General features: G+C 46.4%; 1 protein-coding gene and 1 non-coding gene across 6 annotated transcripts in view; both read left to right on the forward strand.

Annotated features, from left to right (window-relative positions):
• The window catches only part of NRF1 (nuclear respiratory factor 1), a 145348-nt gene extending 120064 nt beyond the window's left edge, over positions 1-25284 (forward strand). For 3 of the 5 annotated variants that reach the window (XM_045495617.1, XM_045495618.1, XM_045495621.1), the window contains one exon: positions 23254-25284. In XM_045495617.1, the coding sequence (XP_045351573.1) occupies positions 23254-23417 (164 nt within the window). In that variant the 3' untranslated portion in view covers positions 23418-25284. Of the gene's footprint in view, positions 1-7535; positions 13067-23253 lie in introns of those variants that run through there. The other 2 variants (XM_045495624.1, XM_045495620.1) reach the window with 2 other exon arrangements.
• On the forward strand, positions 15520-15623 carry LOC123607804. Its single transcript, XR_006716942.1, has one exon. It is a non-coding gene; the product is annotated as a small nucleolar RNA U13 (small nucleolar RNA).
• Positions 25285-25911: the final 627 nt, after the last annotated feature.

Raw genomic sequence — 25911 nt, forward strand, 5'->3', positions numbered from 1 at the left:
AGAGCTTGCTTTGCTAAGTCCGGGGGAGCCCATAGGTCTGTGTTTCTCCAGTTGCAGAAATTATAGAACCATTCAGTGGTCAGCTATCAAATTTTAGTATTTCCAGTGAGCAGATCACCTTGCAATTAGTGAACATGTTTTCTTATTTTCATTCAGTTGGCGGGGGAGGGGTTGCTATTTAGAACCAGGGGACATTGTTTGCGGGAGAAGCACATGATGTTCCCAAAGAGGTAAACCCAGCTTAAGAGTTGTTTCCTCACCCCTTAGAAGCTTCTGTCCAAGCCCTCCTGCAGCCATTCGATTTATGCCAGCACTCTTGCAACATTCCCACCTGCCTCTAGGGAGATAGAGACCAAGGGGGTAGAAAGTGCTCCGGGGAATGTGCATCTCTGCCCTGAGCTAGCTGGTGGCCGGTTTGCTTCCCCTGCTCCTCACTGGGCCTTCCCTTTGGCTCTGCCTCCAGCCCTTGATTGGGTTCCACCAGACAGTTTGCAAAATGCATCTTTCTCCCTTGCCCGACACCCAGAGACCATCCACTGTGGCCTGTGCTGTCCTGGCTGAGACTCGCGGCTGCCTACTTGCCTCACGCCCTCAACGGAGAGAAGTGGACTAGAAGGCTAGGTCTGTTTCAAAATTAAAGCTGATTACAAGGCATTAACATTATACTTACAGAAAGAGCAGCCCTTCTCATTTCTTTGCGGTGCCACGTGTCCCTCTTTGTTCTGACCCGGCCCTGGCAACAGTCCTGCAGCCAGGGATCCCCCTTAAGACTCATCAACATAAATGTCCTACAACTACAAGGCCCCACTCAGTCTTGCTACACTGTAACACAAGTGCACGTTTTACTACCCACATCAGCTGCCAGATCAAGCCAAATCAGTTTTTGAATTCCTTTAGAAACAAAATTCTGTCTTCTCCTTCGCACTGAATATGTCTTCTTCACCTTTCCACCTTGCTACTTTTCTTTGTCCCCGTTAGAAACTTGTAAAAATGTGTTTCCCTAGTTTCGTTTAATCTCAGCTACGCTCATTGGAATACCTTTTTTTAAAAAAATTGATCTTTTTAGCAAGAGGGATAAAAGAGTAGATATATGAGGACAGAAACATGAAGTTCAGATAAGAGAGCAGGATTCCTGGGTGGGGTCCTTGCATGAGAAATTGGAACCCACATTCCTATTCCGCAAGGCCTCCCAAGTGAGACAGGATGCCGCAAAGTTGTGTTCTGTATTGATTATAAAGAGGTAAGTGCGGCTGCATCTGCAGGAGGCAACGTGTGTGCTTTAATTCTCTGTGGAAACCAACCCTTATGTGCATTATAAGGACATTAGGGCATCCTCAACCTGGGGTCTTGGACCCTGAGAAATTCTATACGAGTTTTGTTTTTCTTTTATCTATATTTTATTTGCTATTTTTAAATTTAAATTCAAGTTAGTTAACAGCACAGTCTTGGTTTCAGGAGTAGAACCCAGCGATTCATCTCTTACGTATGACACCCAGTGCTCATCCCAAGAAGTGCCCTCCTCAGTGCCCATCACCCATTTACCCCATCCCCACCCACCTGCCCTCCAGCAACCCCCAGTTTGTCCTCTGTATTTAAGAGTCTCTTATGGTTTGCCTCCCTCTCTGTCTTTATCCTATTTTTCCTTCCCTTCCCCTATGTTCGTTCATCTGTCATTTCTCAAATTCCACATATGAGTGAAATCATAGAAATCTGTCTTTCTCGGACTGACTTATTTCTCTTAGCGTTAATACACTTTAGTTCCATCCATGTCTCTATGCACGTTTTCTGTAGTTTTCCGGGACCCATAACTTTGGTCAGATGTGCAAATGAATTAGAGGATCCCCCCTTCCTCGGCCCCCCGCCCAAGGATTAAGAGCCTCTGTCATAGAAAGTGGTGGCTGGGGCCATAGAACTTTGTGGATATTTGGTCTAGTGCTGTGAGTAAGAGGGGCAAGGGAGATGGGAGAGTCTGCAGGCCTAGCTTATTCTAAAAGCTGCACTAGCAAGCTCTGTGATCTTGGGCAAGCAAATTAACCTAAGCCTTCACTATAAACTTGGGCTAATGACAGTTCCATGCTTATGAGGTTGATGTGAGCATTAAACAGAATGATTCCTATAGAGTGCTTAGCATAGTGCTTGGCACATAGGTACACTGTGAGCATAAAACTCTTACTAGCCGTCCACATCATTTCATCTCCCCTTCGTTCCCCAGAATATGTTCAGTTATACTTCAGAATACAGGGTATTCTTGTGCCCTCCTGTCTTTAGGACAGATCCAAATGCTTACCTGATGCCGTTGAAGGATTTATGTTCCAGAGGTAAACACTGCAAAGAAATCGGAGACCAGAAGCTCTTTCTGTGTAGGCTTGAGTAAAGGAAATTGAAGGAACTTTGACTGAAGGTGACATTGTTTAACAGCTCCTGGATTTGGTCATATCACTGTTCTCAGGCAGGGCTGCTGTTCTCTTCCAGCTGTAGTTGCTGTGGCCTTCGTCATTCTCAGGGCATAATCTCTCTTCACATCTCACGACTGCATTGTATTTCAATCTCCATCATCAAGGGGGACTTTTTTCACTTCTTCCTTATTCTCTACCACCACTGTCACCCACTTTTACTGAGTAGATGTCCCTCTGTTCCAGCTCTTCTTTAAAAGAGCTAAAACGCCAGTCCTCATCTTGATGAACTGTGAAATACATCTCGCATTCTCCCTTTTTCTGTGCGCTCATTATCTGGACACATCAGTATATGGACTTGTTCCCAGAAGAGTCAGTGGATATCAGTATTAAATTAATTTAGGAAATATGTCAATGTTGCTCCTCCAAAAAGGTGCTGATATGCTATTCTAGTATAATAAATGAAATAAAGTTTATTGTAAAGGTACATTTTCAGTCACCGTAAAGCATGATAGTAGCTTTGAAAAGAGCTGTTGCATTCTTTGCTAGTATATTATTTGTACCTTTAATCCACAGATGATAAGCTCATCGCCCCCAGGACTCAAAGCAGGGAGCCCCTGAGAAAATAGTTTTAAATTTTTTTTTTAAGTTTACTTATTTATTTTTTGAAAGAGAGAAGGTGTGAGTGCGAGCAGGGGAAGGGCAGAGAGAGAGAGGGAGAGAGAGAGAATCCCAAGCAGGCTCTGGGCTGTCGGCACAGAGCCCAATCCGGGGCTCGACCTCACATACCGTGAGATCATGACCTGAGCTAAAACCAAGAGTCGGACACTTAACCGACTGAGCCACCCGGGTGCCCCTGAACAAACAGTTTTATATGAGCTGTGAGCCTCCCCTCCTGAAAGTCCCCCAGAGCAGTGCCTACAGCAGCTGTGGGTTTGGGGGCTGCCCTCCTGGGGAGTAAATGGCTCTCTTCTCCACTGACAGGAACACCTGAAGGGAAGATCTCAGACCAAGCTGAGGTGTTACCTATTCTGTCAGAAAAAGCAAATGAAAATTCATCTGTCCTACAGCTCCTATCCCTTCAGAACCGTAGGTCTTTTTTAATGGAGGGGAAGGTAGAGCACACTCCCAAACCTGAGTCAGATGAGGAGAGCTCTGAGCCGTGGCTCAGAAAGAACAGGGTGAGGAGTGAGTACGTGAGCCGCTCGCTCCGGGCCGACTGGGAAGCGGGTGCTGCACAGTGTCCTCTGGGCACCATGCTTTCTTTGCAGACAGTGTTTCCCTATTCCAGTCAGCTTTTGTCTTAAAATGAATAGTTTTCATCCTGGAAAACATGTTGGTAGATGTCATACCAGGAAAATAACTTTCAGTTTTGCTCTGCTTTTGACTTTTGACTATAAGCATTGACCGTCATTGTTTAGGCCCTTCATCATTTTCTTTTCTTTATTCTTTCTTTCCTTTTCTGTTTAAGTTTATTTTTTTATTTATTTTGAGAGAGCAAGCAGGGGAGGGGCAGAGAGAGAGGAAGAGAGAGAGAGAGAGGGAGAGGGAGAGAGAGAGAGAGAGAGAGAGAGAGAGAGAGAGAGAATCCCAAGCAGGCTCTGCTCTGTCAGCCCAGAGCCCAATGTGAGGCTCAGAGTCACCAATCGTGAGATCACGACCTGAGCCTAAATCAAGAGTCGGACACTTAACTCGCTGAACCACTCAGGAGCCCCTTTCCTTTTCTGTTTTTACTACTATGACTGTTGCTGTCACCATAACCCCCTTTCCAGTGACTAAACAAGCACCGCCTGCATTATTCTACCTTCACCCAGGAAGGTGGGTAGAACAGAGCTTCTGAGCCCTATTTTGCAGACGCAGCTAAAGCTGGGCCTTACCTGTCACTGAGCAACTAAACGGTGAGACTGGAAACCAAACCCAGTTCTGCAGTACCCTCTACTGCCACTGTGGGTCCCCTTCCTTCCTCTTCACTCCCTCTTGTCAACCCACGCAACCAAAGAAGTCAAGGAGATCTAAAACAGGTGAAAATCATTGTCTTTATCATTCATCTGATTCATCTGTTCCTTTGTATGGGTCACTCTTTTGCAGGATTGTTTTAAGGAGTGGGTATGGTATATTTTACTCCCTTTAGAAGTCAGTGTCATGGGGTGTCTGGGTGGCTCAGTCGGTTAAGCATCTGACTCTTGGTCTCCCCTGAGGTCATGATCTCAGGGTTCATGAGATCGAGCGCTGTGTTGGGCTTTGCGCTCACAGCATGGAGCCTGCTTGGGATTCTCTCTCTCCCCCTCTCTCTCTGCCCCTCCCCTGCTCTCTTGCAGGCACAGGGACATGCACTCTCTCTCTCTCTAAATAAATTGACTTTTTTTTTTAAGTTTGTGTCATGATAAATTTTAGCAGAGGCAAATAAAATAAATGGCATCAAAACCCAAGATGTAGGGGCGCCTTGAGTGACCGACTTCAGCTCAGGTCATGATCTCCTGGCTTGTGAGTTTGAGCCCCCCATCGGGCTCTGTGCTGACAGCTCAGAGCCTGGAGCCTGCTTCAGATTCTGTGTCTCCCTCTCTCTCTGCCCTTCCCCTGCTCATGCTCTCTCTCTCTCTCTCTCTCCCTCTCTCTCTCTCTCTCTCAAAAATAAATAAACATAAAAAAAATTGTTTTTTAATTTAAGTAAAATAAAATTCAGTTATTGGGTCACATTAGCCACATTGCATGTGCTCAACAGCCATGTGTGGCCTGAGATACTGGATTTTTTACTCTAACTTATTCACATTTTTAAAAATATTTGTTTATTTGAGAGAGAGCGTGAGTGGGGAAGAGCGGCAGAGGGAAAGAGGGAGAAAATCTCAAGCAGGCTCCACACTCAGCACAGAGCCCGATGCTGGGCTCTATCCTGGGACCCTGGGATCATGACCTGGGCCAAAAGCAAGAGTCAGATGTTCCACCAATTGTACCACCCAGGCGCCCAGTCACGTTTAAATTTAAATAGCCACAGGTAGGTGGTAGCTACTGTAATGAACTGCACAGATAGGGAACATTTCCATCTTTGCAGTCAAGTGTATTGGATGGCGCTGATCTAAAGGCTCTAGCAAAAAGACTGCCCTTCTGGCAAGCTGTGCCCCTCTGCGCAGGTGCTGTCCTTCCAGAGCCCTGCCTCCCAGTGACCTTCTCAGCTCATAGACAGCATGGCTTTGCTTAAAAAAGAAAACAAAACCAGAAAAAAAAAAACATTACCATGTGACTGAAGTAATCCACAACGGGGGAACAGCTGGGCAGGAGGGTTGCAAGAAGAACTGGCCTATTTTTCTAAGGACAGAGCCTCACAGGAAAACCTGAGACAAGAGGAAGTGCAGACACCTAGACCCGCTTCCTAGTCTCTTTATGCACAACTCGGGCCACTTACACACTTCCACCCAGATGCCTTCCAGAGGCAGATTTCTCTTCTTGGCTACAGGCATCTTGAGGCGAGGTGCATTAATGATTTATAGTGACCCCAGAAAGGATCAAATATCCAGAGCCTGGTGGGTCATAAGGCTGAAAGAAGCCATTACTATTGGATGAATTACAGATTTCACAATGAAAACATGGCTGCTTCTGAAATAGAAACGTAGAGGTGTATACTGGGGCTCTCATTTCTAGAATACCCAGAGGGGTTTACAGTTTTCTGCCCCAGATATGTTCCTTCTGAGCCCTTTTCTGGCATTGAAGTTTGTCCTCCTTCCTGACTCCCTTCACAGTTACCTCCTAAAATCCAAAATGCCTTCCAGAATAGCTGTCACAAGGAAATGGCAGGTTTTCTGACTCCCCATGCTTCCCCATCCAGGGGGATATGTCAATCACACTAATTTTAGGGGCAGCAGAGAATTTTCTTTTTTAGTGTTTATTTATTTTTGAGAGAGAGAAAGAGGCAGAGTGCAAGCAGGGGTGGGGCAGAAAGAGAGGGAGACACAGAATCCAAAGCAGGCTCCGGGCTCTGAGCTGCCAGCATAGAGCCGACGCGGGGCTCGAACTCATGGACTGTGAGATCATGACCTGAGCCGAAGTCGGAGGCTGAACCTACTGAGCCACCCAGGCGACCCAGGAATATTTAGTCCCACTCTTTTTAGTGCCTGGAGCATTGTAAGCATGCAATAACTTAACTACTATCACTGCTACTATTGCTGCTGCTGCTGCTGCTGTTGTTGTTATTAGTATTAGTATTATTATTAAGCACTCACACCAAATGGGAAGGAGATTAATCTTGAGAGCGTTCACTCTTAGCTCTTCCAGGACACATTCTTAGGGTCTGGTCCAGTGAGCCTCCATTTGGGGGGAGCAGGTAGTGCTCCCACAGAATCCCAGCTTTCGAAAGCCCCTGTTGCTAATGAAAGCATATTGTGTCCCTCAGGTGTGCTAGGGAAACAAAACAGGTTCACTTCTCCAGAATTACCAGGTCTTTCCTGTCTCTCATCAGAAACAGCCCCCACAGCTGGAGGGGCTGGTTGTCAGGGGTCTTGGTGCCTTTGTCCCCTACAAAAATGCTAACCTATGGATACCATCAGAAGGAGCAGGACTGTCTCGTGAAAGTGCCAGTGTGATGTTTAGATTCATCTTTCTCCTTGCGGAGTCCGCAAGTCCAGAGGGGATGTACCGTCTCCCCTATACCATTATAAACTAGGGTGGCCTTGGGAATTCATCATTCTTACACCAGGAACTGCTCATCTAGGCTCTGCTACTTGAAGACTGCAGAAAGAAAGCGCGCGTACAATGAAACGACAGGCCTCTACTCGTTGTTCTCTATTCTTAATATTCATCTGAGCCAGAGCCACATCCTTCCCATGTAGCTCTTAGACGCTTTCCATATTAAAAGCTGAATGCCTCCAGAGTCGGCCCCTCGAGGCCCAGAGGGAATTAGCACATATTATCCAACCGGGTTGGCACACCTTCGTCTGTCCCTCAGTCTGACTGTGTCAGGTATTCTCCACTTGGGGAACTTGGTGAGCTGGGGTATTCTGACCAGAGGACTCCGACCAGAGCCTCAGGGCAGAGATTCCCAGAAAGGGGCCTGCCACCTGGCAGGTGGACTGACCAGTCAGTCACCTCTCCGTCCCCAGTGTTATGAGGGCCAAGTTACATGTTTCCTTATCTCATTCTCCTTCCCTTTAGGTCCCCACATCTTTCTGAGTCTTTGTATTCGAAAGGCAGATTCTGGTCTTAGATGATTCCAGCAGAATCTTGGTGCCTGTCATTGCAGGTAATATTCTGTAAAGGGAAATCTTTTTTTTTTTTTTTTTTTTTTGGCATACCAAATCCAGAGCCATATTGGACAACTTTAATTGGAGTCATTTCTATTTAATATGTGGATGAAAAAGTAGGTTTTAATTAAGCGTGTTAAAAGGGGATTGATCACTGTTCGCACAAGAGCCAGAATATTGTGACAGGAAGAATTCCTATAGAATGAAGTCTTTAAGTTGGACTTTCCTTTTTTACTTATGCTTCCATTAGGATTTTGGAGGAATGTCAGCGCACTGTTATTAACTCTGATAGCTTGTACATCGCAGCCAGTATGGTTTGGGGCCCTCTGGCTCTCAGGTTACCTGTATAAATACAGGGATTCACTTCCCAGCTCTACCATTTGCTTAATAAAGAGCAAATGCGCAGAACCCAGCAGCAGCAGCAGCAGCAGCCTGGCAGAGCCGTAATCTGAACAGGATAAACATGCTTCTTTTTGAATGATGCTCTCTCCCCATCCTCCTGCCAAGAGCAGGATATCAAATGAAGGGGAGGTTGTGGTTGGAGTCAGTAAAGTGAATGTCTAAGTGGCACCTGCTCCATTCAGCAGATCTGCTTTCCCGGGGCCTCCCACTGCACATCTGCTCCTGACAAAGCCTCTTTTCTCCTCCTGTTGGTCCGGCTGAGAGCAAAGGCCTAGCAAGGAGACATATTGGTTTTGCTCTGTCAGCACAATTGCCTGTGACATTATAATTACACCAAATCTTCATTATTAGAAAGGCCCCAATTTAGAGATTTTCAGAGCCAAAAAGGGGTTTTCGAAGTGAAATTGGTAAACACATCTTTTCCGTTGTAAAGCTAGCAATTGGATCTGAAAATCATTGAAGGGGTCTAAATATGGAAACTGAGACACTGCTCTGAGTGAGACTACAAAAACCCTGCTATCAGATTGGCGCATGAAAGAGGCGTCCAGCAATTCTGATTTTAGCCAGCCCAAGCTTTCCGTACTGCCTGTAGTACTGTCATGTAGAGCTATATTATATTGTTCACAAATGCTGATAAAGTTTCTCACCTAGGGGCGCTGGGGGGTGGGAGGTGTTAAAAGAAGTTGATGGGGTAGAGCAGCAACGGAGAAAACCCTACAGTCTAAATAAGAGAAGAGAAATGCCAGGAAAATATATTTTAGGTGAACGCAGAGCATCCAGTTTCAGATTGAGTTTCCATTTAACAAAGGCAACTCTTATCATGTTCTATGGTGTGTGTACGATCGAAGCGTGTTTATAACGTGGAGTTGGCTCACTGGAAGCTCTGGAAAGGTTTTAGAGCTGCACTCTGGCTATTGAAACTTTAATTAGAGTCGAAGTAAAGATGGATTCCTCAGTCCTACCAGCTACGTTTCACGTGCTCTCTAGCCACCATGTTGGCCAGTGCACAAACAGAACATGGCCATCTTTACAGTGAGTTCTGGTAGACAGCGCTGTTTTAGAGATGAGTCTGAACCTTTTGAAATGTCTTGACTGCTTTAGCAAGCCTTGGGAGGTTCCTATTTCAGCCTCGTTTGGAGGGGGAAAAGAGAATTTGCCTGGATGTTTTTGGAACGGCTCCTTCCAGCCACGTTACTTTATCTTTTCACCTTAAAAAAGTGTTTTCCTGCAAGAATCTCCCATCCTTTCTCCACCCTCACACACACCCAAAATAATAGTAATGAATTATACCTATCAGAAAGGACTTTAATTTTAGGAAGGTCCGCTTTCAGCTGACCTACTCCCTGGTCTCCCCTTCCTAAACCTTTCACGGCGCTGCTGTTTGCCTGGAGAGTTTTCTCATTAAACAGAGCTTCTGACTAACAAGGGCACACGTGAGTGCTCAAGGGCCAAGAGTGTGTATGTGAATTGTTCATTTTGTCTACAACGTGAAGCGTGGACAACACACTGGGGTGGACCATTGAGCTAGTGGCACCTTCCGTTTTCAGCAGCTCTGGGGACCAAGAGCAGGGTCTTTAACCTTGCTTCCTTCATTTGTCTGCCTCTTAGAAGTCCCTGCATGGTTGCTTTGACTCCTGAGAGGAAACCTATGTGAAATAACAAAACTACCTCGAATCTAGATTTTCTCCTTTTTCTCGAGAACTTAAATCATGTAAATATAATGTTCCTTATCCTCATAGCAGCCCTATGAGACAGAAGTAACCCATTTGTTTTATAAATGTAAGTATAGTCAACTCTCAGTTGCCACATACAGATCATCTGTCATGCAGATTACTCGTGACACATTTTAAATCCTTGGACAGTTTCTTTCAACAAGCAAGCATAAGCCTGGACCATCTCCTCCACCCCCCACCCAGCTGCTGGGTACTTAAGGAACACAAATTAGTTTTCATATTAGCTTAAGGAAGACATAATTAGGAAAGTAAGTCTAAGTAAGTCTGCCGCAAGAAAAGCGCATCATAAATTCCAGGTTATGGGAGAGACGGCTGACCCTCCCTTCGGCTCAACTAAGAGCCGACTGTAAGATCTGCTTTTACGAACGCGCACACCGTTAGCACTCCATGTGCTGGCATGTTTACCAAAGGATTTGTAGAGCCCTCCATGGGAGGTTGTCAGAGATGGCTTTGTACCCCCGGGCACCGGGGCATACAGGGGAGACCGTGTCCTGTGGCCGCTCCTCCCTGCCGCATCCCGGAGGCGCATCTTGCTCAAGTGCTTTTTAAAAGTTCTGTCTGGCCCACCGCCCATCGCAAGCAGAGGCTGACCGAGCATCGCAGGGGGCTCATGTTTGGGCAAAGACGGCAGCAGCCTCAGTGTAAGGTACCAGAAGCACGGCACCCGGCACGGATGGTGGACTGCTCCGTTCTCCGGCCACCAAATGGTCTTAGCCGCTGATAGTTTTGTGCAGAGAAAGCAACCTGGGGATTCCTCTAGTGTCATTCCGTCCGCCTTCTGGCAGAAGCTGGAATTCTTCTATAAAGAACTTGTCCCCATTAGCAATCTGATTATGCTAAATACAGTCCAGATAGTAAAGGCAGGATAAATAGTTGAACAAAATGAAGTTTATTGAGATAGATTTCTTCCTTTGACTATCAAACCCCGTAACTATTTATTTCTACTTTCCAGTGTACTGTCTTCAGGTGTCTTACTGCCTAAAGACAACTTAATTCTGCTCTTTATATGCTCTTAGAATGTTCTAGTGTTTGTTTTCTAAATGGTACTCTACAGGTTGTGCTTAGTGAGGGATTGAAAAATAGTAGAACATCTTTGGAAGCTTTTTTGCCTCAATCTTTCTGTGTTCAGTTAGCAGAGGCGAGGGCTGGATAGTGGGCACATTTGGAATGTGGTGGGGGGAGGGTTCCTTGTGCTAGTCTCTCTCCTCTTGTACCTGTTTGAAATTCTCCATAATGAAAACACTGAAAGTAATAACAGAAAAATAAAAAAAATCTCCGTTCCCAACTCTAGGTAACTCCTGATTGGCTCTTGTATTCATTTCCACACCTGACTGTTGGCAAAGCCTTCGTGTGATAACTTTCCCCTGAGGTTTCCATCATCTTGGTACCATGGGGCACCTGGCTGGCTCAGTCAGTGGAGCATTTGACTCTTGATCTCGGGGTTGTAAGTTTGAGCCCCATGGTGGGTGTAGATATTACCTAAAATCTTTAAAAATATATATATATCAACACTTTCTGTATTGCTCAGACCCTTCCATTGGCATATAGACTTTGGGGACCTTGAGTGTCCTCCTTCTTCCCAGTGATTTTTCTGGAATTACTGAGCATCTCTTTCCCTTCTCTGGAAGGTCAGATCAGATGTCCTCCTAATAAGCACATACGTGTCCCACAAACTTCAGCTGGATACTTTTCTCTCCTGCCATTTTCAGTTTAAAGCCCTGTTGGTCAGACCAGCAGGCCTTGAAGTCATCTTGTTCAGCCCCACACTGGGGGCTCAGCCTGCAGGATAATACACCACAGTGGTTCTGAAGCACAACACCCTGACTTCATGAATATTCCTGGACACCAGTAGTTTCGAACAGAAGTTGTAGAATTGTACCTCTCACTAGCAAAGTAAAAATGAATTTATTTTTAACATTTGGCTTATGGGATGAGGGCAAGAGAAATTTCTCGGTGGTCTAAAAAATTAGGCAAAGGACAGAGTCTGCTGTGAAGGTTATCGCAGAAAGTGGTTTTTCCAAGAGAGGGTTCACGTTGTCTAGCAAGAGGGGAGAAAACCTTGTATGCCGAGAGGTGCCTGTTACCCCAAGGCACTGCGAGGCTGCTGTTGGCTCCACGAGAATACTCAGCACGCCAAGTGTAATACATATTTTAATCCATAAATCCCTCAAATGCACCCAAAAGCCACGGACTTAGAAAACACGGAAGAGGAAGATTAAATGTCCCAGAAGCAGCTAATATAACAGAAGCAGAATGATTGGGAGAGAAATACTTTTTCTGTTTCCTCCTTGTCTCCGTGTCTGGAAGGTTACCTGGATCTCCTTTTCATTTGCTATTGGCATTCTTTTCATGACCTTCCTTTTCTTGCCCTGAGACTGTCCTCTTTCTTTCTGGTCCTTGTTTGTCATTCCCAGCTTCTGTATCTGCCTGCCTGCTGGACGAGCTTCTCTCCCTGCTTTCCTTCCCGTTCTCCCATCGCTGCACCAGTACACATGACACCTGTTTTTCTTCGTAAAATAGTGGCTTGTCTTAGACTTCGGTCCCTGGTGTAAATTCTTTCTCAAGCCTGCAAATAAGACTTTAAAGGACTTCCCTCCTGCCTGTCACCCCTAGAGACACCTGGAGATAACCCTCGATGGCTCTTTAAAAACTGCAGAGGGGTGCCTGGGTGGCTCAGTCGGTTAAGCGTCCGACTTCAGCTCAGGTCACGATCTCACGGTCTGTGAGTTCGAGCCCCGCGTCGGGCTCTAGGCTGACAGCTCAGAGCCCGGAGCCTGCTTCGGATTCTGTGTCTCCCTCTCTCTCTGCCCCTTCCCCACTCATGCTCTGTCTCTCTCTGTCTCAAAAATAAATAAAAACATTAAAAAAAAAAATTATAAAAAATAAAAAAAAAAAAACTGCAGAGTATTACTTAGGTAATATAATTTATGATTTTATTTCTTATCTGTTCCTAGCTTTTCCAGTCACAGTCTTCTGGATCCCCATTCAAGCCAGCATTTTCCTGGTACCTGTAGCTAGCTTTCACATCCATAAACTACAGAAAGCATTACATTGTAAATTTTTCCTTTGGGTTTTAAGAATCCTTTCTCTTCCATCACATGTGTTGATTTGATAAATTTATTTGTTTAGTTCTCAATTTCTCCCTGACAACCATCAATATTTGTCTCCCAACTAAAGATATTTCCATGACCAACTTGGAAGGCCTTTGGGCTAAAGGATTCAGTTACAGCAAACAACAATTCCCAGAGGTTTCCCAGATTGTGAGGGCAAATGAAAGGCCCATTCTTCCCCAGGCCGTCTGTCCTGCTCTATCTTGTCGGGCTGGGGCAGGGTGGGGGGAGGGCAGTCTGGTTCCGGGTGACCGTGGCCAGGCCTGTAACTCTGTGTTCTGCTAGGCTTGAGCCCATGCTGTTATTATGTGGAGAGCTTTACACATTTATCAGAGTGATGACGTCATATCGTACTGTCCCTCACCGTGTATTTAACATTCTTGCTATTGATCAGTGGTTTAGCCTGGATTATTCTTCACCGATGCGCTGAGTCGCCAGCCATGTCATAGATGCCAGGGTGCCGTTCCGGTGCCAGTTCTGACCATTGCCACATTTCAGAAAGGAAGCTGCCCGCCAGTCCATCTGCCCTGATTTCATGGCTCTTATCTCTAATCTTTATATCTCTGAAGGCCTTTGGCAAATGATGCGCTTCCTGGCAGGAGCACATCACTGCCGAAAGGAGATCTGTGCTGTCTCTGCTTTCCTTTCTGTTTGCTGAGAACTTTAGTCTAATGTCTGTGACGCCACCAGACTTCATCAGACCCCTCATTCAAAGTCATCTTCAAGAAGTAGCTGGCATTCATTGTACACCTACTATGTGCCAGGCACCGTGCCAGACTTCACCGAAGTCAGCACATCTAGTCCTCGACAGCCCTGTGAGATTAGTCACTGCCATTTTACGTTTGAAGCCAGCGAGGTTCACAAGCCATTCGATGGCAGACCCGGGAGTCACATGTAGTCCTTCTGATTGGCATGCCTTTAAAGGAAATAAAATAGCTTATTTGACCCTCACACAGAATGCACGGGAACTACCGATACAGCATTTGGCTACGCTGCCTTAAGGGTCTTGTGAAAATCCTGCTGCACTTGGGAACAGAGTGAAAGGCTTCAAGGCCTTCAGTCTGCGGAGGCCAAGGCTGATAGGAATGTAACCAAGTTCCTGAAAATCACGAGGAACGAGATCTGGAGTCATATTTAATTAGTAAGCATCTACTGTGTTGAAGCTGCCCAGTATTTTAAAGACAGCAGATTATACAGAGAACAACAACAACTACTTGGAAACAGGTTGGCACAGAGCCGGTGCCAAATGGTGGAGGGAATAAAATCACAGGAAGAAAAGAACCTGACGGGCCATTCTATCTGTGGTATCTCCATGAAATGTTTGGAAATCGGTGGAAGAACTGGACTTACACTGGCAGGGGACCATTCTAGGTAGAGGGATCTGTCTGAGCAAATACATGTGATGTTAGGGTACACTAAGGGGACAGGTATGGTTGTAATGAAGAGAGAATATAGAGTAATTTGTGGGAAAGGCTGATGTAATCCTTCAAACTAGTAGCTCTTTGGCTGTTATTTTTCCCATAATAGACAGCCATCAAAGTCCTTTGTGCGTGCGTGCGCGTGCATGTGTGTTTTGGGGGAGTGGGGGGAGTTGGGATGGCCATTGCCAAACGATATTTCAAGAAGATTTAGCTGTGATACGTAGATGTATTCCTCAAATCACAGAATACCAAAAGAGTTAGTGTTGAGAAAAGTAAATGAATTCCCCTAAGTAAATAAATTGCATACATACACATACACATACACACATGCACATGTGTGTGTGTTCCATTATACAGTAGGTAAGTGATGGAACTCATTACTTCAGGAGAGGTCAGGAATAGAGTAGGTCAGCTCATGAATGATAAATTCAGAGTGTGCAAGGCTATGACCCTAACCTTTAAAGTTACTCTCGTTGGCGCCCATGGTCTACCACAAAGCCTCCCCTCATTCCCCCATCAGAGACAGACCACTACAAACCTCAAGGCCTCTTGTTTTGCAGAAAATAGGGCCAAGCCCCTAAACGTGAGCAAATGATCACATAGATGACAAGACCAGACTTATGACTAGATAGCATTAGCTGCTACCCATGTAATATGATTTGAGAGGCTCAAAGACAAATGTCTGTCCAAAAGTATATTCCCCTGTCACCCATCATGCCTTAATCTTAAATCCCACTACTAGAGGTAGATTATTTTGAGTCTTGAAAGGAATTGGGCTGAGCGGAACAGTTGAGAGTCCCCCATTACTACACCTATGAAATTAAAAGAAATTTTTTTTGGTAATGTTTATTTATATTAGAGAGAGAGAGAGAGAGAGAGAGAGAGAGAGACAGAGTGCAAGCGGGAAAGGGGCAGAGAGAGAGGGAGACAGAATCCGAAGCAGGCTCCAGTCTCTGGGCTGCCAGCACAGAGCTTGACACAGGGCCCGAACTCAGGAGCCGCGAGATCATGACCTGAGCCGAAGTCGGACGCTTAACTGACTGAGCCACCCGTGCGCCCCTGCACCTATGAAATTTTGAAGTATAAATACCCTCTTAAGCAGTCGTAGTCTTTGATATTTATCCTTGCATATGTGAGAAATTGCAATACATTAAGCACAATAGCAAAAGATTGGAAAGCCAAGACGTGCATCATTAGAGCACTGGTGAATCAAAATCAAGCGCCTCCAGATCCTTTTGTAGTACGTGAGCGTGATGATCGGGTGTTCACACTGTCGTGTGACATGTGCCTCCCTCAAACCTTATTGCGACGTTGGCATGCTACCCGTCTGACATGAAACAAAAATTAAGCACCTTCATACAAATGGAATACTCTGCAGCCGTTCTCCTTGTGTTGTAAGTAAAGATCTCCAAAAAAGCAAGGTGCAGAAGAGTATGAACGTATGCAGTGTTCGAATGGGGAAAATACCCAGACACACGTATACACATCTCCAAATGCACAGTCTTGGGTAGACTACGGACGAGCCCAGAAACTGGCCACAAGTAGTTACCTCTGGGAGGGAGATTGACTCTTTTCAACCCCGTGCCCTTTTTGCACCTTTTTTACTATGCCCTCCGTGTGTTACCTATTTTTCGAAATTAAGTCTCTGTTAAAATAGAGATTCTCCTGAAAAGGGGAAACTTAAGAGCCAGATGATCACCTTCTGAGAGATGATGGCCCTGATGAGAGGAGCAAGCCCCTTGAAGAATGGACCCCGTGCGGGGGTCTCCTTGGAGCACTCTGAGTGGCAGCATGGCCGCCTTGTTGGTCAGTCTCCCTGCATGTCCTCCCCCCAGAAGGTCACCTGACTCTGAAGGGTGTTGGGTGGGAAGTGTGTGAGTTGTGTCAGAGGCGGCCTCGCCCAGGGATCTGAACCTTCACAGCCTGTCCTGATACCCATCGTGTCATGTGAAAGTTTTAGCAGGTCCCTCTGGCTACAGTGGAACAACGGCTGGAGCAGGGCGATGACGAAGGAAGATAAAACGTCGTCCTGGCAAGAGAGGATAGGACTTTGTCCAGGGAGGCAGCAGAGAGAAGTGGCGGAATTCCGGGTTTATGTTTGTAGGGCGAGTTGACAGGATTTGCTGATGGTGTGTGAAGTCAAAGGCGGCTGCAGTTTTGGCCTAGGCAACCGGAGGGGTGCAGTTGGGCAAGACTGGGTGGGGCGTGTCTGACCACATGGGCTCAAGTACGGGACACCCAGGCAGGAGGGAGGTGAGCAGGGTTAGGTCTCATTGTCTTTTGCAGGGAAATGTGGTCCTGGAGCCAGCAACTCCTCCAGAGATTTTAGTCTGACTGCTGTTTGACAAGGAAATCCTTATGCCGGGACTGTGGCTCCTGAGGCCCCTTTGGCCTCTTCCCAGTTTGGCCAGTTCTGTAAACCTAGCCTGGAAGCCTGAGGGGAGAGGCAGCAGTGAGCCCAAAAAGGGAAGTCCCCTGCCTCCCTGGGCCCTGCTGGCCTGCTATTCGATGGTAAGGGTGGCTGAGCCCACAGAATGACTCCCAGATCGACAGCCTGGATGCCTGGCTTTGCCAAACTCCGTCATCTTGGGAGAAAATCACTCTGCTCTGTGTTTCCTTTTCTCTTCTTTTTCTTTCTTTCTTTCTCTCTTTTTTTTTTTTTTTTTTTTTTTTTTAATAAACTTTGTATCTGCTTCCTTTTGAGTTTAAAGAAAAAGAAAGGGGTTTACTAATCCACATGAATGCTAAGATTTCCTATGGCTTTGAAATATTGGGGTACTCGAGACTGGGGCCCTAAATCTTCAGTATGTGCCCTTAGGATAAGTTTGTGTTTCTGCCAAAGGAACTTGCCTGTCCTCTTGCAAGAGGGAGGCACACCTGCCCTGCCCGAGTCTCTAGGGTCTTAGCAGAGATCAGATAATCCACACTGGATGTAAGAGGGCTTTGAAAAGTGCCAAACAGATGCCCAGAGGCTTACTGCTAGGATTGTACAGGGTCTCTCAGACAAACAAGACAGAGAACTTCAAACTCTGAAAGCAGAATGTGAAGGGCTTCCTGTTGCTTAATCAAACGAAATGACCCAGAATATAAACTGAGATTAACATACACCTTCTAGATTAGGGCTAATCAGGGCCAGGCTGAGCAGATGCAGGGACAATCCCAGCCTGATTACTGTGCCTCAGCATTTAATCATCTCTCCTCCAAGGGCAGGAGGCCGACTTAGCTCATGCTGGCCTGCAAGCCGCCAGTCCCCTCCCCCTTCCCCTTCCGTGGACAGAAAGGGTCAGAGCTGCTGAGACGGTTTAATCTAATCCCATGCCAAAATGGCTGTGTGTGTGAGAGAGAGAGATTCTGAAATTCTAAAATCCCCACAGTAGGATGGTAATGCACTGATTTAAGGTGGAACCGCATGTAGAAAATAATGGAATTGGGATTTCGAGGCATTTGGGGTTATGGAATGACGCTGCATGTGAAATTCTGCCCTCTGTAAAGCTTTTCAGGTTATGTGGCTGCTATACCCAGTCATTCACTCTCGAGACAGCCTTGTGGAGGGGGGCATTCCATCACCCAGTTGCAGAGGCCAGATTTATTCCTCCCCTGATTGTGAGGTGAAATACATTAAGACGAAATCTTTATAAATGAGCCCCTCTTTGGATGAGTCCTGAATGCAGTCGTGTTTACATTACTGTTCTGTTGACTGGGAGCTCCTGGCTCCAGAACCGCCTAATCACCCTAAGACGGGGCCACTCCAGTCACCCTGTCTCCGGGAGGGACACCTGCGCGAGCTTCGAAGGCAAGTTTCCTCTGTGAGTGCAGAAAACATTCATTGAGCCCCTGCTGATTGCTGAGGACTCTGAGTCCCTTACAGAGTTGACCGTCTTCTTGAAGACATGCACACAGTGCCTGTGAATACGAGCGCTGCCTCCACAGAGGCCTGTACAGAGTGCTCAGGACCTCAGGAGAGAGGCTAAGGCCAGGGAGGAGAGACCGGCTGCCATGGAAGGAAGAATAGGAGCCCATTCAAGGAACAAGTCCAGGGCCATCGTTGCAGGCACAAGGCATGCTTGTGTGCAGGTTGTGGAGGCCCAGTCAAGTGGTTCACCTGATGGGAGTGTACAGCGGGGGGAGAGGAGGGCTGGATACGTGGTCACTCGGCCTGAACGGAACAACAGGAGCTGACGTGAAGGGTTTAAATCCTGCAAAGAGATTTGGACCTCATGTCCCTTGGGCCAGTGAAGAATTGTGAAAGAAGGCAACAAGATCCATTTACGTTCAAAAGATTGTTCTAGCTAGAACAGTGGCAGCGAATACATATTTTTGCGCTCGCACCTTTTTCCGTTTTATCCTGGAGCCAATCTCCCACAATACTAAAACTTGTAACGACAGTGTTGCACGTGGATCCACGTCCTAGGAAACAAAAACATATCATAAATCAGAGATTTAACTGTGACAGTTCTTGAAATCCCCGCCGCCCGCCTTCTGATCCCAGCATGATTGTTCACGGTGAGGAGGTCTCCTTGCTCAAAGTGACCCCTGCATTTATAAAGTGTGCGACTTGTTCCCCAAGTTTGCAGCTTTTGGAACTGACTCAAGCTCAGAAGCAAGAGTAGAGAAATAAGACTGATCTTTGCTTCCAGTTTCAGTTGCTGTTTGCCAGCATGTGGCTTCTTTGCAGGATGACACAGGTGTCCTGGCTTGGCCAGTGCGCATTTGGGGTCACTTCATCAGTTTTGCCCGTTGTGACCAGAAGAGAGGACGAAGGCGATGACGATCGTGAATACACTGGAGCGATGGAAGGGGCCGTATGGTCTTCACACATACTCAGGCCAGGCCTGGAGTCTAGAAGCCAGGGCAGAGGGCCCAGCTGCACATTGCTGAGGCCAGTAATAGACTCCCTTGGCCTATTGCCCTTCTGGCACATCTGGTACCTCACACCATGGGAAACAACATGAACCAGAGCCAACCCTGGCCTTGAAGTAGCCCTCTGTCAAACAGCAAGGTCTATCCACGCGCACTGACCGGGCCACGCCAGAATACGCACTACTGTCCTGGTGCTTGCTGAGAGTCCAGAGGAGGCCACTCTCAAGTATCGACTGGGGCTGGGATGGGGCCAGCTTCCGAGAGGAGGGACCACTGAGCTGGTTTTTAAAGGGGAAGGCGTGGGGAGTGAGGGAGTTCCCAGTGGTGAACAACTTCAGCAAAGACTTAGAGGAAGGAGCGTGCCGCTGGGTCAGGAGATGAGAGTAGCCGGGGTAGCGCCCGAGCACGGTGTACCTGTGTTTGAGAACGTGAGCCTGCAGAGCTAGGCCAGGGCAGAGCATGAGATGTCTTGAATGCCATGTCCAACAGGAGCATTTTTTTTAATAGGCTTTGGGAACCTTTTGAACATGGAGTTTGAAGAGTTTGAGATAGAGGATTGATGTGGGATGGGAAGCTGTCTCAGGTGGCAGGGAGGGGGAACTGAAAGAGGACTGGGTAGAGACAGTTTTTTGTGTTTTTTTAATGTTTATTTAGCTAGTCTACAGGACAATATTGGTTTCAGCAGTAGAGTTTAGTGATTCATCATTAAATGTAACACCCAGTGCCCATCACAACAAGTGCCCTCCTTAGTACCCATCACCCATCTAGCCCATCCCCCTGCCCACCTCCCTCCATCAACCCATAGTTTGTTCTCTGTCAGTAAAAGTCTCTTGCGGTTTGTTAACCCCTCTTCTCTTTCCCCCGCTTCCCATTTATTCATCTGGTGTGTTTCTTAAATTCCACATGTGGGTGAAATCATACGGTATCTGTCTTTCCCTGATTGACTTATTTCTCTTAGCACAGTACATTCTGGGTCCATCCACATTGTTGCAGATGGCTGGTTAGACACATTTAAGAGCTGTATGCGAAGTCTAGATGAGGGAAATTGAGCCCCACAGCGTTCCGGGGTCAGTGCCTGGCCCTCAGCCTGCTCTCCTTTCAGCCTAGCGTGCAAGTGTAGGCTGGCCTCTTCTGTGTGAGCTCCATTCCTGTTAACGCACAGCAGCCTGAGCCCAGATTTCCTAAAATGACTGTCACCAAGCAAAACATCAAGCCCGTTTCATGTTGTATCATCAAATACGGATGTCTAAACTGGCAAGATTTTCCTCTAGAACACAGAACATTGTTAAAATAACATTTTATTTTGGGTTTTTTTTTTTTTTTTTTTTGGCATTAGAAAATATTCTGATAAAACATCCCTTTTTAAAATTTTTATTTTCAAAAAAGTGATACGGTTTTAAATGTCAATAAAAGGACTAAAAGGCCTTAAAAGAAAGAAAGAAAGAAAGACTTATCCCCTGGAGGCGACCCTTCATGCTCTTTCTGGTGTCTTTACTGCTCTAAATAATAGTCATCTCATTAGTCCTTGAGTTGAGACATGATTGCAATTTCCTGGTAACCCAGTTTGTATGTTTATATTACCATAACTACATCGAAATTGTTCACTGCTAAGACAAGTATATTATTACGGTTACTACTTGCTTTATTCCTTCTGATTTTTAGGCAGTAATCATCAGTTCTACCCCCTTCTGGAAGACCCCTCTGAGTCCTCGGCCCCATGTGGTGGTGCCAGTCCTGCCTGTCTGTCCTCCCAGGCATGCCACACAACTCTGGTCCTGGGTCCCTCATCCTTCCCCAGAGCTCTTCGCAGTGGATTCTCTGTTTTTCTCTCTCACTGCTGTGCAGCACCTCCTTCAGAGCCTCCCGAGAAAGCATGGAGGGGTGACCAGCTTCCAGACCCCCCCCCCACATGTCTGAAGATGTCTTTCTCCTGCCCACACACCCTGTCGAAAGGGGTGTCATTTCATGGGCGGGGAACCCAGTTCTCCCGGAAGGCATTTTCTCCCAGACACTTGAAGGCGTTTGCTTCATCTAGCTTCCAGGTTTGCTTTTGACAAGTCCCATAATATTCTGACCCCTGGCTTCTTGTGTAGGACTTTTTTTTCTGTTCTGGAATTCTTCAAGGTCCTTGCTTTATCCCTCATGTTCTGAAATTTTGCAAAGATGTTCCTTAGAGTCTCGATCTTTTGTCATCTTTTCTGCTGGGCATCTCGTGGGCCCTTTCTGTCTGAAATGCATGGTTTTCAGTTCTAGAAATTTATTTACACTGTATCTGATAATTTCCCATCTTCTGGTTTTTTTACCCTCTGGCATCCTGTTTCATCAGAGTTTGGACTCCATTGGCCTCCTATTTTTCTCTCCTCCTTCCCATCTTTTAACCTTTTCTACTTTGTGAAAAACGTCCTTGATTTCTTCATCTTCTGCTTTCTTTTGAATGTATTTCATCTGTTAGATTTTTCATCCTAAATTTTTTTTCATACACCTTTTTAAGAAAAGCATCCCATCTTTATGCTACAAATCTCTTCTCTCTCTGAAGATACTAGAGTTTGGGGGCTTTTGTTTTCCTCTGCCCCCAGCATTGGGCGTTGTCTGCAGCCTTGTTCCCGATGAGCTAGCGCCTCGGGGAGAGCAGGGCAGAGCTAGGTGGTCTATAGGCCCGGGGATGGGGGTGAGTGTTTTCGGTGTCTTCCCCCCCCACTGCCCCACCGACAGATATCATGACAGATAGCACTGTGGTCTTTTCCTGGGCCTCTCCAGGTCCCTTTCTCAACACAGTGGTAGAACTTCAGATGTCCTGTCAACAAAGGTCTGGGTGTCTGGGTGTTGGAATTGGCGGGAGCTACTGATCCAGTCAAGCTGAATACACACTTTTAGCCAATTCCCGTTTTCAGCCTCGTCTCTCGGTACAGTAGTGAGAGCTACATGTCCCGCGCCCTCCGTGAACACGGGACTTGCTTCCGCGTCTCTGATAAGTCAGAACCACTTTACGTGTGCTTTTCATCTTCAGAAAACGTGTTGACATCCTTCATTTATATCCTTTCCCCTCCCCTTAATTATTTAGTTTTAAGAGGAAGAGGAGCTTGATATGTACATTAATTCTGCCTCATTTAACTGGAGATCCTTTTTTTAAAAAAGATATGTCCTTTAAAACGATCAACTTTTCGGGGCACCTGGGTGGCTCAGTCGGTTAAGCGTCTGACTTTGGCTCGGGTCATGATCTCGCGGTCCATGGGTTTGAGCCCCACATCGGACTCTGTGCTGACAGCTCAGAGCCTGGAGCCTGTTTCGGATTCTGTGTCTCCTCCTCTCTCTACCCTTCCCCTGCTCACACTGTGTGTCTTTCTGTCTCTCGATAATAAATAAACATTAAAAAAATTAAAAAAAAAAAAAAAGATCAACTTTTCTTATGAAGGACTGCCGTTTTTCTGAGATCACGTGCTTCTTCCTTTCTTTGTAGTTAAACCTTCCTTTCTACTGTGAAATGATAGTGATATTAAGAGACAGTTGGGTCTTTTCAAATTGCCCCAAAATTGTATTTTAAAATTGTAGTGGTCTGTGGCTCTAAAATCAAGAAAACCATGCCCTAAGCATTTTTTTTTCAAATAAGTGAACACTGAAGGGAGGGGGCGGTGGCCAGAAAACAGGATAGGATTGAGGGAGACATGTTTTTAAGCTGAGAGAAACTCGAGCATAGGCAGACAGACGATTTAAGAAGTCAGTAACAGAACATCAAAGGAAATTAATGGCAGCCTCTCCTAGAGGAAGGAGACAGTCAGCAGGGAAGGGCTGGGGAGGAGGGTTCACACCTGACCGGCCTGGCTTCCTAACAGTGGAAGCAGGCAGGGTCATCTCCTGGCAGATTGGGGAGACCCTGCCCTGGGGCATGTTTCCACAATTTTTTTCAAACTTCCCTTTCCTGATAGTCTATTTTAAAGAATTAAAATGGGTAAGAAGAGGGATGTATTTATGCCTGTGCAGTCGGTGTGCGACTACAAGAGGCTGGACAGCGGTGCCCTGAAGGGCTGGGGTTGGCTGCCCTGTCCACCCGGCATCTGGGAAGCTGAGCCCGATCCCCACCAACAGTCTCCCCTTTGTCTCCCCAGGACTGGTCCAGATCCCTGTGAGCATGTACCAGACTGTGGTAACCAGCCTCGCCCAGGGCAATGGGCCGGTGCAGGTGGCCATGGCCCCTGTGACCACCAGGATATCGGACAGCACAGTTACCATGGACGGCCAGGCTGTGGAGGTGGTGACGCTGGAACAGTGACATGCGGCCATACCATGGCGTCATTTTCTAGTCTACTTCAAAATTTTTTACACGTTTGCAGAGGTGCAATCAAATGGAATTAAGTCTCTCGACTTTGGAAGAAAAGTTTTGTTAACCTTTTTTTTAAAAAGGAAGAAAGGCAGTGGGTTTTGGAATTGCATTTTTTAAAGCACCACTCTTGATTTTCTGGGATTGGTGGAATAAGATACTGTGTTGTCAGTTTCACTGTCCCGAAAAAGCCAAATTGTGGCAGGACCTCTTTCTGCAGAAACATGTGTGTATACTTATGTGTGTGTATGTGTGAGTGTGAATATATGTATATGTGTACATATGGATATACACATTTACATATATATAAAGTATATATATATGTATGTATGTAGATATATATATATATATATATATATATATATATATGAAACCCGCATGGAATTATCTATATGAAATCAAGGTGAGCTGTGGAAAAATATAATTCACCCAGTTTAGTGGGTGTAGGGTACGTGGCCAGACACAGTCACCTGGTTTTTGTTCATACCAGGGTCATGCGTTGAGCTACTGACAAACTCAGGCGGAGGTGACCATGCCCTTCACCAAAGCTGCCTCCCAGTGGCCACCCAGAACTCTCCCTGCTGGACTCACCTGAAGAAAGAGGTTCCAGAATGGGGTGGGGTCCAGAAATTGTGTTTGCAAGGTCCAAGGGCCTCGTGGTCTGGCAGCTGAGATGCTCCTCGGGCTGGCCCAGGTGCTGACCTTGCCACAGGCAGGTGAATGTTCTTAAAGCTCCAGGCCGGGACGAGAGGGTTTTCCTCAGCCTCCCATCTCCTCCCCTTCCCAGGAAGTCGTCTTGATCTCATGACTATTAAAATATTGCTCTGGTTTTAAGGTCAGTCTCCTGAATTGGTCATGTATATGAACTGAAGGTAACAGAAGTATTAAGGGTTTTTTGGAGCGCGTGCGCGTCAGGTGTGCCTGTGGGTGTGTGCTTGGAGGGGAGAGAGTGGGAGGGGGAGGGGAGGGGTTGGAAGGGGAAAGGAAGGAGGGAGAGAAAAATCTTCAAAGACCAGGGCACACCAATGGGAGCAATTTTTTCCCTTCCAGTACGTTTCTGTAGCTTCACAGAGGAGACTGGAACTGACAGGGCCACCTGGCTCTTCCTACTGCGGGACCTCAGAAGAGAAAGGGACCTAGGATGTTTCCTGCACCCCGGCTCAGGCCCTGATTCAGAAGGGACCCTGCAGTTTTCCCAGGCTCCTCCTGGTGGGTCAGGCCCCACAGCTTCCTCCTCACAGGTGCCGACTGGTCTGGGTGTTCTCTGTAACTGTTAAATTCTGTGATTTCTCAGCTGCAAGCCCTGAGTCTCCGGTGGCTAAATTCACCTGACTTCTCGACAGGCCAAATCTCTGCTCCTTGAGTACAGGGACAACTCTTCCTCCCTCCTCCCGGGCCCCCCATGTGTGATCGTGTATTTAAATGTGTTTTTTTTTTTAATGCGACATTAAAAAATTCTTCACGTCTTGCTCAGCCTTTGAGAAAAGTTTCAGATTCTTGTATTTGCTTGTTTTATATAAAATTATCTAATGTTCTTTGTATGTTTTTTTCTGTACGTAATAGGGGGAGGGAAGGGAAATTTACATATAAACAGTCCTAGTTCTACAACTTGTTATTTTTTTAATTATTATTTTTTATCGTCATTGTGAAGCTGTTCAGGGGCTTTAAAGTCCGTGTTCCATTGTGGTGAAATAACCTCCTAATAGTTTGAGAAATTGCCAAGAAGAAGAAAAGCAAAACCCAAGTAGCAGAGCATGGATTCTGTGTTGTTTCCCATTCTGTCTATTACTGCCTCATTCAATAAATAGTTTAAAATGTGGCAACAGAAAGTGGAATGTTCATCTCTATAGGAGCACTTGGCCTCTTAGAACTCTTTTGGGGTGGCCTGTTCTGCTTTGTAAAAGGTGCTTGTAACTCAAGCTCGGTGGTCCTTGACTGGTGCTCTGTGGCGTTGTGGAGGCCTGCAAGGAGAGTGCTAGGACAGGGCCAGGGCCTCCTGGCCGGCGCCCGCCTCCAGAGCAGCTTCACTGAGTTCGTTTTATAAACTGCTGTCCTGGAGGTGCAGGGCAGGGAGGGGGTTTGGGATCTAGTTTGAAAAACCCTAAAGATAGTTTGAAAACTCTACTCTGGAGTTCTTTAAGGGTTAATTGCATTCCACATTAAAAATCAGGATGCATGATGGTGCCTGTCCATCAGGGTTCCCTCCACGTGAGTGTTGTTCAGTATTGCAGTGGATTATCCTTCTTGAAGCAGAGGCCTCAAGCCATTAATTGTTCCCTTAAGTCCTCGCTCCTTGGGTTCTGTCACGGCTCACGTGGCGACCGCCATCTTTCCAGCCGTGCCTCCTCCCACAGCCCCAGCTTTAGGCCATTGGTTTTGAACCTCTGTGTTTGTGGCCAGTCTGTGCCTCAGCCTAGAATGATGCCCTCCTCGCTGTTGCCATCAC

Source organism: Leopardus geoffroyi, chromosome A2, assembly GCF_018350155.1.
Source record: "Leopardus geoffroyi isolate Oge1 chromosome A2, O.geoffroyi_Oge1_pat1.0, whole genome shotgun sequence".
NCBI classification, from domain to species: Eukaryota; Metazoa; Chordata; class Mammalia; order Carnivora; family Felidae; genus Leopardus; species Leopardus geoffroyi.